Source organism: Erpetoichthys calabaricus, chromosome 11 (genome assembly GCF_900747795.2).
Source record: "Erpetoichthys calabaricus chromosome 11, fErpCal1.3, whole genome shotgun sequence".
In the NCBI taxonomy this organism is placed as follows: domain Eukaryota; kingdom Metazoa; phylum Chordata; class Cladistia; order Polypteriformes; family Polypteridae; genus Erpetoichthys; species Erpetoichthys calabaricus.
The window spans coordinates 105,292,043-105,307,839 of NC_041404.2; the positions used below are offsets into that span (position 1 = coordinate 105,292,043).

At 38.2% G+C, this 15,797-nt stretch overlaps 1 protein-coding gene across 1 annotated transcript in view; it reads left to right on the forward strand.

Moving 5' to 3' along the window:
• LOC114660780 (NXPE family member 2-like) overlaps positions 1-15,797 on the forward strand; it is a 79,058-nt gene that overhangs the window by 58,576 nt on the left and 4,685 nt on the right. The window contains exon 5 of the mRNA XM_028813671.2: positions 788-1,006. Coding sequence (XP_028669504.1) covers positions 788-1,006 — 219 coding nt within the window. The remainder of the gene's footprint in view (positions 1-787; positions 1,007-15,797) is intronic.

Genomic DNA, 15,797 nt, shown 5'->3' on the forward strand with positions numbered 1-15,797 from the left:
GTTAAAATCTTGAAGGATGAGTGCTAAGGGTTAAATTGTTTTTCTAACCATGCAGCAGTCTTGACTTATATTTTATTTGAGCTCATATAGCTCATAACTGCTTTAACCTTTTTTGCTTATTTCTGACTATTACCTAGCTTATGCATTGCTCAATGTAATAAATACACACACATCTTAGGAGCTGCAGCAAGACCCTAGCAGGTTATAGGGCATTTGTGTGTGTCTAGCAATAAACCCTTGCTTCAGACTGATCAGTGCTTAAAGTGTTTGGTTTTTTTATTTAGGTAAATTCTTACTGAACCCCTTCATTAAACCATTCAAAAGTTTCCAGTTTACTACAAATGTTGAGGTCAACGATTGCCTTACAAGGGATCATAAATGTTTCCTGTGTAACACAGTGCTGCTACTCGTAATTACTGTGCATTTAAAAATTTAACTAAGTGTCTGTGTGATGTCTAGCAGGAATAAATTTGATTAAATGATATAACTAAAGAACCTTTTTTTTCTGTAGGGGAGCAATAATATATGAAAATGATTTTTTTAAGTTCTTCTCTTTATTGTCTGTACTTTCATTTGGCCTTAAAATAGATAAACAAGATTAAGAATATGGATAGATAATTATTCACTGCAGTTAAGCAAAGTTAATAGAGAACCTGTTTCTGGTAATAGTATGCCTGTCAAAAATGAACAGCATTTAAAAATCACACTGAGTTTCAGTGTTTCCTGTTTAAGCTCATAAATGAAACACCATTTATAAATAAATGTTGTGTTGTGTTTTGTATTGCAGATGAACTCCTATTATCCAGTGAAAAGTGCTATCTGGGAACTCTGCAACCAGTTCCAAGTGGGTTTTTCCATTCTGGCCACTGGTATCCTTCATTTTGTAACTGCAGAAGCTTTCAAAATGACAATGATATCAATAGCTGTCTTCAGGGAAAAGACTTATACTTTAGGGGTGACTCTACAGTGCGCCAGTGGCTTGAACATCTCACAAGTAAACTAAAAAGTAAGCCACTTTATTAACATTACAAATTTATTTTTTTTGTTAAAGTATGCTGTTAACTTAACCTGTCCAAAGCTGAGCCAGCCCATCTTCTTTGTACTAACATGTTTGCATATCCCACCCCAGAATCCATACACACCCAGCTTTGTGCACTTGCCACATTTTAATTGTGTTTATAATGACAAGTTGAGAGTTTATGGTTTCATTCAGACTGCAGGTGCAGATGATGTGAACAAGTGGGTTTTTCTTATTTGGGAGTTGTCATAATCAGAGGCATTTGTCTTAGTGCATATTGTACTGTGCAGGGTCTGTATTCAGAAACATTATTTCACTCTTACTAAATCATATTAAATGTTTCATAATAGCAGATGGAAACTGATTTTACAGCATAATTACATAAACATTACGACTCCACTTTTGCTGCTGTACAAACAGTCCAAATCCTGCCTTCACGCAAGCACCTCACATGACAAAAAACTATTATAAAAGTTGTTTAACATACTGTAGTTTAGTAGGCCTCAAAGATACTGAAAAAATGTAAGTGGTGAAATAACCAAAAGTAAAAAGTAAACACCAGTGCAATAACAAAAGGGACTGAACACTTACAATGAAAGTCCCTCTAATTGTTGCTGCACCTTTGTTTTCACATCTCCATTAAAAAATCTGTTTATTTATCATGCACTTGATAAAAGTCTTTGTGTGCAATTTCTATGGAGTAAGATCGCTGTCAAAAATAATTCGTAATAATTTAAGTCAAATTTACATTTCACACTTGTTAATTACGCTTGTGCAACTGAAAGTTATTGTTGCGTCTGAAAATTCTGTTTGCGCTTCTGAAAATTGCGCTTGCTTCTATAAAATATGCTTGGGCTTCTGAAAGTTACTCTTGCTTCTGAAAATTACGAGCACAATTCTCAGGTCTGAACAAACTGTCAAAAATATGTTACTGGACATACAAGGTATTCTCTATCGAAGAAGAAAAAATCGATTTTTGTTACTACATATTTGTCACAAAGGTGGAACAATAGAGTTATTTTTGTCAGTGATCCTACTCCATATATACGGGCTGAGGCTTTGGTTGTCGGTTCAATTGCTGCCTCGGTGTTGAGTGTTTGTGATCTAACTGGAGGTCTCGAGGACTGGAGTTTTCCCTAGCAGCATTTAGTGAATATCCGTGGGCAATCAGCCCTAGCTGTGATGCTAATCCAACGTGGGGGTACGTCATTGGACCCTTTATTTACTTCACCTGTCAGTCTCCGGGACTTCTGCCGTAAAGCCCACGTAGATATGGGGAAAACATGACCGTTTCACGTGAGCCTGAAGTTATTTGCTTCCAGCCAGTTTCTTATTTACACAACCTGTGCGAAGCACTTATTTATTCAATATTAAGAGCTAGGCAAAATATTCTGCTGCATAAAAAGACATTAATGTGCATCAGTAAAATGGGCCCTTTATTTGAAAAAAAGAAATCACCTTTCCACATTTTATCTGATCAGATACAAAGGAGTTACATCAAATTGGACCAACTTCATTTTCAAAGTTTTGTGACAAGACAGGTGCCTTTGTTAAATGACAGTTCAGTTTTGTCCAGCTCAATAACAAACTTGTAACACTGTCATATTTAATGAGACATATTTAATGTACTTTAATTATGTTTAATGGGCACAGTAAAGCGTTAGATGATGTTGGGCAGCCACCATTTTCAAGGCTTTGTGACAAGACAGATGCCTTTGTTATATCTGAGTTGGGTACATGGGTCAAATTGGCAGGAAAAGTTGGCACATTTCCATATCTAGTGAATGGAATTAGATGTTTAATGGGCACTGCAGTGGGTTAGATGGCATTGGGCTACACTAGTTTTGAGAAAATGCAGATTCCTTTGTTAAATTGCAGTTGAGTTTTACACAGACCAGTGTGACTACCTGTCTCAGATTGACTGGTGAATTTGTCACATCCCCATTTTTAATGGTGTTTAACAGGTGCTGTAGAGGGTTGTGCAGCATTTTTCCACCCTTTTTTCATAGCTTTGTGACAAGATTCCTTTTTTATGTTGCAGTTGAGATTTGCCTGGTCCAAAATGATTTCATCGATCAGATTAGCTGGCAAACTTGCCATATCCAATGAATAGGTTTCACTGTAATGCTAAATTGCCATTGTAAAGGGTTAAATGGGGCTGGACTTTGTGACAAGATGGATGCCGTTTTAAAATTTCAGTTGAGTTTTTCTTGTCCCAACATGGTTGCATGGGTCATACTGAATGGCAAAGTTGGCACACTGTAATATGATGAGTGAGATTTTTGTGATATTTAATTGGCACAGACAAAAGAAAAGAAATGAGCTTTATTCTTCTGGGATAGCCTCCAGCTTCCCTGTGACTCTGCCTCCACTCAGGATAAAGTGGGTTTAGAAATTGGATTGATGCATGAATAAATACACAAATAAATAAATAAAATTAAAATAAATAAAAGTATTGTGAAATGTGACAAAAAATAAATAATAACATCATGAAATGCAAGTATAAATAATTAAGTGGGTCACAAAATATGCCTTTTCTTCCTTATTCCTTTATATCAGTCAGTCACTTTCAAACCCGCTTAGTCCTGAACAGGGTCGTGAGGGTTTGCTAAAGCCTATCCCAGCTAGCATAGGGCGCCAGTCCATCGCAGGGCAAACATACATACACGCACAAATTAGTACCACCAAAGCACCTAACCTGCATGTCTTTGGACCGTGGGAGGAAACCCGCACAGACAGGGGGAGAAGTTGCAAAACTCCCATATTTAATGTTATTATGTATTTATTGTCATATTTCACAGTTCTTTGATTTATTTTGCAGATTTATTTTTGTCCTAAATATTCCTCCATTATAAGGGCGTAACTTTCTTTGCACTCAGTTGTTAATCCAACTCTGTGCTTCCATAGCAAAATCGTGAGAGTTAAAAAACAACTCACTTAAAAGCAGTGCCTTCACTGGAGTGCTGCTTCAGAAGTTTATATTGTGCAAAGTCCCCGATCATTTGTCTGTTTTGTATATATTCATCTCCTCCAAGAGGGCTTTGTAGTGATTGTGTCATAATTCTGTGCCACCAGCCCCAACCCCAAATCTTACCAAGAGTGCCGAAATCCAAAGCTTGGCATCCTTCCGCAACACCTCACTTTCTTATACACATATAAAAAAACATCTGGACGCTCGGCTAAGACGTTATGTAAAGTTTAAAATGCACTACCGTTAATTAATGCTCTCACTTTTTATTGTTAATTGTATGTTGTCATTGTTTGATTAATTTCATTGTGACAGTTTTATTTTGTTTTTTTGCATTTTGCCCTTTGGAGCACTGTAAGGGGGCTAAGTATGAAGTACGATCACTGTTAAAAATAACTCCAGCATTCTACCTTTGTGGCATATACGTAGTAACAAAAATCGATTGTTTCTTCCTCGATAGCGAATGTCTTGTGCGTCCGATTATGCATTTTTGACAGTTTGTTCACGCCTGAGAATTGTACTTGTTTTTCAGAAGAAAGCATAACTTTCAGAAGTGCAAGCGTATATTTTAGGAGCAAGCATAATTTTTTGAAGTGAAAGCGTAATTGACACATCCATCCATCCATTGTCCAACCCGCTGAATCTGAACACAGGGTCACGGGGGTCTGCTGGAGCCAATCCCAGCCAACACAGGGCACAAGGCAGGAACCAATCCCGGGCAGGGTGCCAACCCACCACAGTGGCACAAGCCATTCATTGAATAATTTTGACAATTTAGTTATAATTGTGGCATTTATTACAGTAAGAACACATTTATTAAAAAAATGTCTATTATGGATCTATGATTTGTCTTTTTGGTGAAAACATTACTGATGATGTTTATTACATGTAAATAACTATTATGCCCAGGGCTGACTTAGGTGAACTAGTAAATTGCAAAGGGTGGCAAAATTTGATAATGTGTTGTGGGAGGTAAAGACACTAACTTACGAACACCCAATTCAACTGTCAGACTCCCATTAACCCTATTACACTTTCTATATTTTATGTACTTTTATTTTTATGCAATGTTTGGGTTTAACATCTTACATTCTACCTTCAGATTCTCAGAGGCTGTCTTTACAGTGAACATCCTTGTTTCTTTATTTTCTTGAGGTGCAAGATGTAGATTAACTTTAGTTTTAGTACTGTTTCCCTAACAGCAAGCATGTTCTTTATCCTATTTCAGCCTAATTCTACTCCGGTCAGCATGTTCTTTATAACCTTGGCATTTCTTGAATTGCATATTTAATACTTGGTATTTTAAATTATAATTATTTTTGGAATAATTATTACTATTATTGTAAATTAGCATTAATGCAAATACTTTGTAAAATTAGTGAAAATTATAAAAAAACCTAGCATAAAAAGTAGCAGTCCTATATTTATATATAGTAAAAGATACTATATGACAAACAAAGACACAACCTTGGTGACCTTATATAATTGGAAAAATAAGCACAAGAAAAGCATGGAATAATTGCAGAGGTGTCCTTTCAGACCGGAGTTCAATCTCAAACGGAGAACATGGGTTAAAAGGTCACCAATGGATTAGCTGTCAATCTTCTGTTCTGCAGAGGGAGAAGAGGAGAAGGTACAGACTTCTGATCCTTCCTGATGTCTGTATGGGCATTCTTGGACTATTATACCAGGATCCGTTATGATATTGTATGTGATCAGATCCAGGTCATCACCACTTCTGGGAAGGACAATGGGTGCTTCAAGCTCTTCAAGGATGCTCCTTGAGAATAGAAAGAATGGTGCTGACCAGAATAAGGATCAGGTTCCTCTTCCTTCCATTGTTTCAGTAGAGTCTTTATAAGTCAGTTGGCCCCATAATTTGGTTGTTTCACCAAATTGTTGACCAGCTTTTTTCTCTCCTTGATTTGGTGTGGACCTTTCCAGTGTGCCAACAATGAGAAGTGGAAGTGAGAAATATGACACAAATTCGCAGAGGCTCATGCCACAGTCGTAACAGTGGGCCTATACTGATTGCACCTGCTTCATATTTTCTTTAGAATTGGCTGAATTTTATTGAATTTATTGTATAATTGTGCAATATATTCCGAAGTATTTGTGGAAGGAAGTGCCTCTTCCTCCCAACATTCCTTTAGTTTGTCCAATATTGCCATCCATCTCTGAAGGCTTGCAGCACTTCCTGGTAAGAAAATGGCACAAGGGAGAGTAACTGGTCCCAGCTCTTCCCATCTTCGCTGACCATCTTGTGTAGCATCTGCTTGAGAATCTGGTTGTACTGCTCAGCTAAACCGTCATATTGTGTTTGGTATGCTGAAGTTTTTAGGTGCTAAATTCTGAATAATCTGGCATCCTCCTTGAATGTCTCAGAAATGAAGGGCATCCCTTGGTCTGTTAAGATATCCTTAGAGATGCCAACATTCACAAAGACCCCCAACAATCCCTGTGAGATGTTTTTGGAATTAACTACTCTCAAGGGATCAGTCTTAGGATATCATGTTTCATTGTCCACCACAATTGAGGATGTATTTATGTCTTCAGGCTGAAGGTTTGAGTGGTCCTACTATATAAACCCCTATGCGCTCAAATGAAATGTCAGTGACCAGCACAGGGACAAAAGGAGCACAATCCTTCTGAGGAATCTGCCATTACTGGCACTCTGGATATGAAGCACAAAAGCAGCAAACCTCATCATTAATTCCTGGCCAATAAAATATGAGCTTAATGCATTCAAGTGTCTTCTAAGCTCCCAAATGGGTGACTAGGAGAATGGTGTGAGCTAGTTTGCAAACCTGCCACTGAAAGGTTCTGGAGGCTAGCAGCAATGACCTCAGCTCATCCACATGTTCAGCTATGCAATATAACAAGTTGTTGAATGCGGCCCTGGTGGCTGGGATATTCAACATGCTGTCTGTTGATCAGAACTACTGCATTCTTGGAAAACTTTAGTAAATAATCATTCTATTGCTCTCTTCTAAAAGAAGCTGGGACTTCATGCATGACACCGTGTGTAGACTTCACACTAAAACATGGCGTATGGACAAAAGTCTAAATGTGCACACACACAAAAAAAATCAGATGTAGAAAACCGTGTTTAAGCCAACTTTCACACACTTCTGCGTGAACTACTCCCAGAATTACACCTCTTTGAATATGCAAATCAATATAAATATTCGTTTAAGTTCAGCGTTCTGTGAAAAGACAATGGCAAAAACACAGGGAATAAAATAAGAATATCAGTGAATACCAAGTGGAGGTAAGGAAAAATGTACTATTTGTTGGTGTAAGCAGTGGTATAAACGACAAAAATGACAAAATGAAGTTGTTTGAAAGTTCAAGTTCAGAAAGTTGCACAGTGCCCAAAATAAAAAAGAAGTGGTTAGATATCAAAGTCGCCGTGAAAAGGCGAGTCATTCTCCATCTGAGTGTCATATGGAAGCTTATTAGGGTACAGAGAAAAAAAATAGGGACACAGTGGAAAAAAAAGCTCAAAATGTCAACTTTAATCTCGACATTTCCACTTTAATCACGTAGTTTATTTTGTCATTAAAGGAAAATGTCATAAACCTAATCTTAAAATCTTTTAATTAACTAGTTTCTCAAATCCCATCATAGCTAAAGTAACATATTAAATGCTTATTCTGTACTCTATGTGTGAGAATCACTACTTGCTTCTTAAACAGGCTTTCTCTTACACCGACAGGACACAGAATACATTACATTCATGATATTACAGCTCTCTGAACAATGTAAATACTAAGATGTATACTTGATATCATTTTCATGATGAAATTAATTAATGTATGTATTGAACATGGGGCCACAGTGGCGCAATGGTAGAGACAAGAAGGCCCCCCATCCAGAGATTGTTCCTGCCTCCTGCAAGATGCTTACGTGACCCTCAATGAAATAATTTATTGCAGCAGTACTGTCTCTTTCAAACGTACTAACCCCCAATTCCTGTCTTTCCTTTTCTTTCTCCAAGTAACCAATTGCCACATAATCAGCTCTTTAATAAATTTAAAGCCATCTGTAAGCTTACAACGCTGATTCTTCAAAACTTTTAAGAAAAATTGAAATATATTTGTAGTACATGTTTAATTATTCTATTCATCTATCCATCCAGGGTTGTGCCAGTCCCAGGAAGCATACAGCACGAGACAGGACCAATCCCTGAATGTCCACCGTGTCCACACGTTTAATAAGAGTATACATTATTTAAATGACGTTAAAAAATTATCTGTATAATGTAATTTATATACTTTACTGCATTTCATCTTAAAAATGATATCAATAGCTCCAAGAAGATAGTGCCTGGAAATCTAAATCGACTTAGAAGCCAGTCATCATCATATGTAAATACGTGCTCTCTTCTATTGAACTGAATTGAATTTCTTTATTGTTATTGTATGGTACAATAAGATTCAATATGCAAATCCTCCTTTAACTTTTTTTCCTATAAAATGGTAAAATAGCAACATAATAATAATAATAATAACAATACGATAAAAAATGAAAATGATACAATATGAAAGCATAAGTGGCCCAGGATGTGCAATATTACAACTGTAATGCAAGTTTACAGTGAGGTAATTGTACTTATAAGTACAAACAGTTCTACCAGGAGCACTTGATGGACCAATTGAGTATGTTTATATCTCTTGGGATGAAACTGTTTCTGAACCGTTAGGTTCATGCAGGAAAGGCTCTAAAGCATTTGCCGAATGGGAGAAGTTCGAATAGACTGTGCACATGGCTGAAGCAGTGTGTGCTGGAAGCTGTACCCCAATAATTCTCTCCGCTATTGACAAATTCTGTGGTGGAGCTTTCCGATAAGCTGCTGTAGAGCTGTGATTCCACACTCAGATGCAGTGGGGTTAAAATACTCATAGTATTTGGAATAGTTTGGCCATTCCGTGCACCATTATATGGTTATGGGTTGATTACAATCAGATGCCTTAAACTTAAAAACAATATGCAGTTAATGTTAGTGTATTTAATAAAGCAGCATAAGGGATGGGAATCTAAAAAATAAAGGGAAGTCACCCAGGAACAGTAGTACTGCTTTGACATTGAGTGCTGCCAGTTTGCAAAACCGAGCCAAAAACTTGCGTACACTATGGTTTGAGCTGGCATGAGAATGTGCGTGGCATTATGCCAAGATTAGTTTTTATACATCACGATGTGAGCGTGGAAATGGGCGTATGCAACATTTTTGTGCATATGTACCGTTTATACATCAAGCCCCTGGAGTTTGTGAAAAATGAAAAATGTAAAGAGGAAACCGGATCTAAGGTGACCTAAGTGGGTGAGACAATCATTTGTGGCGTCTCACCATCAGTCTCCGTAAAGATGTGGCCAGTTCAGGATGGCTTCAACTTGGGAGAACTGTTGTCTCATTGTTGTTTCACTGTACCTCCTCTTTGTAGCCCATTTATGTCATTTATGTCAAAAATTTGGCCTCCGAAAATCCAAATAAACATTTCTCGGAAATAATCCATAGGCCAGTTTCACCTGGTGCTTGAAGTACAGCTTGTACCTGCTGTAGGTGTTGTTCCATGTATCGGAATAGATGACAATGTCATCCAGGTAGGCGGTGCTGTTGGAATTATGGGGCCATAGGACTCTACCCACCAGACGTTGGAATATGGCTGGTGCCCTGTTTAAACCCAATGGAAGAACACTATACTGCCAGTGTCTGCTAGGGGTGCTAAACACAGTTTTGACTTGAGCAGATTCCATTAAAGGAATTTGCCAGTACCCCTTTGTCATGTTAAGCATGGTCAAGTATTTTGCACCTCGAGGAGGTCGTTCACATGAGGCATGGGCTAGGCGTCGAATTGGGAAACTTGATTAAACCGACAGAGGTCATTGCAAAACCTCCAACTTCCATCAGGTTTAGAGACTGAGATGATGGGGCTGGACCAGAGACTACAGCTCTCCTCAGTCAAATCTTGTTCCAACATTTTCTTGATCTCAAGTTCCACAACCTATTTACTTCCGGGAGGCAATAAGGGTGTTCACTGACTATCACCCCTGGTTTGATTATGATGTCATGCTCAACCAGTGAGGTCCGGCCGGGTTTTTTACTAACTACCTCAGGAATGGACAGGATCACTGATTCCAGCTCCTCTCTTTGAGTGTGTAAGAGTTAAATTTGAACCCTGCTCCAGTGTGTACCTGGCATGTGTTCGGTACTCAAATGTGGCACTTGGTGCCATGGCCCACCTGCCAAGTTGTTTTGCCTGCCTAAGGAAAAGTCATCCCAGATGGAGGATCGCAGGAATCGTGGGAGAGAGGGGTCCTTTCATCGGATTGGCTGGCCCAGCACTGTTTCAGCTGTGGAATGGCCAAATGGGGGAGGCAGCTTGAAGGATGATGTCTCCAGGACTCTATACAAATATAAATCTTATTATGGGATATATCATTTACTGTTAAATTCTACTCTGTACTTCTAAAATTTATATATTTTTTTTTATTTCTTACTATATTGAAAAATTGTTCTATGCACTGTACTGTATTGTATTGTATTGACCCCCTTCTTTTGACACCCACTGCACGCCCAATCAACCTGGAAAGGGGTCTCTCTTTGAACTGCCTTTCCCAAGGTTTCTTCCATTTTTCCCTACTAGGTTTTTTTGGGAGTTTTTCCTTGTCTTCTTAGAGAGTCAAGGCTGGGGGGCTGTCAAGAGGCAGGGCCTGTTAAAGCCCATTGCGGCACGTCCTGTGTGATTTTGGGCTATACAAAAATAAACTGTATTGTATTGTATTGTATTGTATGTGTCTGAGTCTCATATCCTTCTGAGCTTATGCCTAAAAGCTGACGCTGTTATTTTATTATTCACTATGATAAAATGTGTTTCTTGTCCTTTACATAACCCCTTAAGAGAAGTGCTATATTTATGGCATAACTTTTCCCTTACAATACTGTTTCCTGGATCATAATATATGTATATATATATATATATATATATATATATATATATATATATATATATATATATATATATATATATATATATATATAGGCCATTGTTCTTTTTCTCCTTCCTTTTAAGCGTTCACATAGCTCCCAAAAAATAAAAATGAAAAACATACATTTAAAAAGTCAAGTACATCCTAAACAAACAGGACTATCAATCAAAATCTGCCAAGTCCTGTTAGCGACTAGGTGTAACCAATCATGTTAAAAGTTTTCAACCAAAGTTGAAAGGAAAAACCCTGTTGAGGCCTGAGGGACCTCCTGATAAGCGAAAAGAAATGAGGGGAAGTAACTGATCCCAGTTACAGTCCTTACATCCGGGCTGACCACCTTGCGTAGGATTTGTTTTTAGGGTCTGACTGAACCGCTTGACTACACCGTCAGTCTGAGGATGATACACTACAGTCTTGAGATGTTTTACTCCAAGTAATTTGGAAACTTCCCTAAACGTTTTCCTGAGGTAAAGGGTGTCCCTTGATTTGTTAAGATTTATTTAGGGATGTCCACCTAGGCAAAGACCGCTACAAGTTCCCATGCGATATTTTTTTAATTAGCCTTCTGGGAAATGAATAGCATAATCCGCGAGGACTAACATATATTTATTTCCTCGGGCAGAGTGATCCAAGGTTCCTACAATGTCAACCCCAATGCGCTCAAAGGGAACGTCAACAAGGGGAATCAGGCTTAGAGGAGCACGGTCCCTCCTAGGAACCTGCCTTAACTGACATTCCAGACAGGAAATACAGAAATGGTGGACCTTCTCGTTAACCCCTGGCCAATAGAATTGGTATTTAATCCTCTCCAGCATTTTTTCCGCTCCCATTTGGTGTGTATGTGTTAGTTCACAAACCTGCCGCTGGAACGTTTGTGGAATGAGCAACAAAGACCTCATCTTCCCCTCATGCTCAGCTACTCGATATAATAAGTTATTATTAACGACAAAGTGGGGCCCGTTGGGCATGGGAAGATCCGTGCACTGGCCGTTTACATAGACTACTGCATTTCTAGCAAATTTAAGGGAGTCATCACTCCACTGCTCCCGTTTAAAGGATGCGGCGTTAATCTAAATTGAAAGTGTAAAGAAGAAAGGGGATCAGAATTGACTTCAAGGGGTAGAGTTTCTGATCTGGACAACAACAACATTTATTTATATAGCACATTTTCATACAAATAATGTAGCTCAAAGTGCTTTACATGATGAAGAAAGAGAAAAAAAAGACAAAATAAGAATTAAAATAAGAGAACACTAATTAACATAGAATAAAAGTAAGGTCAGATGGCCAGGGAGGACAGAAAAAACAAAAAAATCTCCAGACGGCTGCAGAAAAAATATAATCTTCAGGGGTTCCAGGCCATGAGACCACTCATCCCCCTCTAGACATTTTACCTAACATAAATGACATCAGTCAGTCCTCATTGTATTCAGGGTTCTCATGGAAGGACTTGATGATGATGTTCATGTGTTCTTCCGGCCTTTAATCCATCAATGTAGGGACATCACGGTGCTTTGATTAGGTGGTGGTGGCGCAGGTCGCCACAACAAAAAAACGGAATAAGAACAGAAGACAGAGTAGGGGTAAGTATGGATTTTGGAGCCACCATGAATAGTAATGATAATTAATTGAATATACAGAGCATCAGAATTAAACTAAAATGAAGCTATGAGAAAACCATGTTAAAGTAATGTGCTTTTAGCAGTGTTTTAAAGTGCTCCACTGTATTAGCCTGGTGAATTCCTATTGGGAAGCTATTCCAGATTTTAGGTGCATAACAGCAGAAGGCCGCCTCACCACTTCTTTTAAGTTCGGCTCTTGGAATTCTAAGCAGACACTCATTTTAAGATCTAAGGTTATGATTTGGAGTGTAAGGTGTCAGACTTTCCAAAACATAAGATGGAGTGAGATTATTAAAGGTTTTGTAAACCATAAGCAGTATTTTAAAGTCAATTCTGAATGACACAGGCAACCAGTGTAGTGACATCAAAACTGGAAAAATGTGCTCAGATTTTCTTTTCCTAGTTAGGATTCTAGCAGCTGCATTCTGCATTAGTTGCAATCAATTTATGTCTTTTTTGGGTAGTCCTGAGAGGAATTATGTTACAGTAATCTAGTCGAATGAAAACAAAAACATGAACTAATTTCTCAGCATCTTTCAATGATATTAAGAGGTCTAACTTTTGCTATATTTCTTAAGTGAAAAAATGCTGTCCTAGTGATCTGATTAATATGTGATTTAAAATTCAGGTCACAGTCAACAGTTACCCCTAAATTCTTTACCTTCATCTTGACTTTTAATCCTAATGCATCAAGTTTATTTCTAATAACCTCATTATATCCATTATTGCCAATCACTAAAATTTCAATTTTCTCTTTATTTAGTTTGAGAAAATTACTACTCATCCATTCAGAAACACAAGTAAGACATTGTGTCAGTGGATCAACAGAGTCAGGGTCATCAGGTGCTATTGATAAATATAGTTGCGTGTCATCAGCATAGCTGTGGTAGCTCACGTTATGCCCCAAGATAATCTGACCTAATGGAAGCATGTAAATCGAAAATAGCAGCGGACCCAGGATAGAGCCTTATGGAACACCATATGGAATATCATGTGTCATTGAAGTATATAATTACCACAACTAACAAAGAAGTTTCTACCTTCTAGGTAGGACTCAAACCAATTTAAGACCCTGCCAGAGAGGCCCACCCATTGACTAAGGCGATTTCTAAGAATATTGTGGATGACGTGTCATCGATAGATGATATTTCTGGCCACATCATTTTGGCCTCCACTCGTTCACTCTGATTTCCCATATGATTGCCTAATGCCAGTGGATTACATTGCATGGAGATAGTTTGGGGCAGAGCGTTTCCGTCCATTACAAGGTCCAAAGATCGAGAGGGAGTGAGGTTTGTGCCACCGCTTTTATTATCTGAGCAATCTCTACCGAGTATCACAAGGAACAGATGATTTTGCAGAACCGCCACCCGCATGGTTCGTACGGTGCCTTCATAGCTGACCACACAGTTGGCAGACTTGTACCATCGAGTGTCCCTGTGAATACAGGTTAGACTGGTCGTTTCTTTAAGCCAATCTTGTGGAAGCACGTATTGGCAAGCAACAATGGAAATGTTGCTGCTGGAATCTATCAGTGCGGCCTCCTTCCAACCCATTAATCACCACCGCTCCTGTACAAGGACAAAACCAAGGAGTTAACAGTAGAATCCCTGAAGCCTATGATAAAGCTCATAATGCTGGGCCACTTTAAATTTCCTCGCACCTCCTTATCAGTGTCTTTTGTTTTGCAAATGTGTCTATCAGCACTGGCAGCAGACAGCCTGCTATCCTGTACCCCACCGACGCAGCTTTATTTGTACACAAAGTTCTCCCAGCTCAAGTCTGTTTATCTGGGTATGACATGCCATGAATTGTATAGGGTAAATAATATATTGTTAATTGGAACACATGCATTTCATGTGTGTTCCGTGTCTACAACGATCTGTGTAAATGTAGGATGACAGGAAATGCGATTCAAGAAATTTTGAACACATAACTAGAACAGAAACATTTTTCATATTCTACTAATAATTGGCTAAATGCTGACGTGAAGTGTGAGGTCCAAATATCAAATAAACACTTTCACAAAAGACACAGATATAACAAAACAAGTGTGCTTTTTTCTAGAATTTAACCAAAGTAAAAGAAATTGGGATACGCTACAACACAAACACACATATTTTTCAGAATTGTTGCAGTGTGACTGCTCGTATTTTAATTCCCCACGGTTCTTGGGTCATGGTGGAGGTTTAGCAACTGTCTTCAAATCCAACTTCAATTTTAAACAGCCGTCTTTAGCTGTTTCTTTTTCCAGTTTTGAACTGAGTCTTTTTGAGTTGGGTCGTTCTCCTGTCCTGTTCTACTGTCCACCAAAGTATAATAAGGATTTTATAAGTGAATTTTCTGATTTCTTGGCTGAATTTATGTCAAAATATGACCAAGTTTTAATTGTTGGGGATTTTAATATTCATATTTATTGTACTGAGAAGCCTTTGGTGAAGAAATTTTTAGATTTAATGGACTCTTTTAATCTAATTCAGTTTGTAAATGGTCCTGCTCAGGAACGTGGGCATACATTGGATCTTGTCTTACCTCGTGGTGAATCTGTTCTTAATCAGGAAATTGGTGATGCAGTGTTTTCAGACCATTTGCCTGTCTTGTTTAATTTTGTTCCTCTCTGTCAATCTGCTAAACCATGCGCTCATGTTCGGTGCTGCCGTGCTCTTAAATCTTCCACTGCTGTTCAGTTTTTTGCTGTTTTTAATTATGAAATTACCTCACAGCCCTCTGTGTCTTTCAATACTTAGGAGCTAACACTTCAATTTAATTCTGCTTGTCAAACTGTTTTGGACTCTGTGGCTCAATTAAAAAAGCAGGCAACTAAGCCTAGCTCAGAGCCATGGTTAAATGCTTATACCCGTGCCTTTAAACAGGAATGCAGAAGAGCTGAATGGAGGTGGAAAAAAGGACAGTTTGCAGGTTTCTTTTGAAATCTTGAGAGAAAGTTGGTGTTGTTATCAGAAAGTTCTGAAAGCTGCTAGATCAAAATTTTTTTCTGATGAAATTTTCTCTAACTCTCACAACCCCTGTGTACTTTTTAACACACTGTGTTCTGTTCGTAATGTTCATGAACCCGTCTATCTGAAAGCTTCTATGGAAACTTGTAATAAATATCTTCACCTTTTATTGAAGAAGGTTGTAAGCACTAGGGCCCTCATTTTACTACCTTCTCATGATCCATCCATTTTAATACCTGACG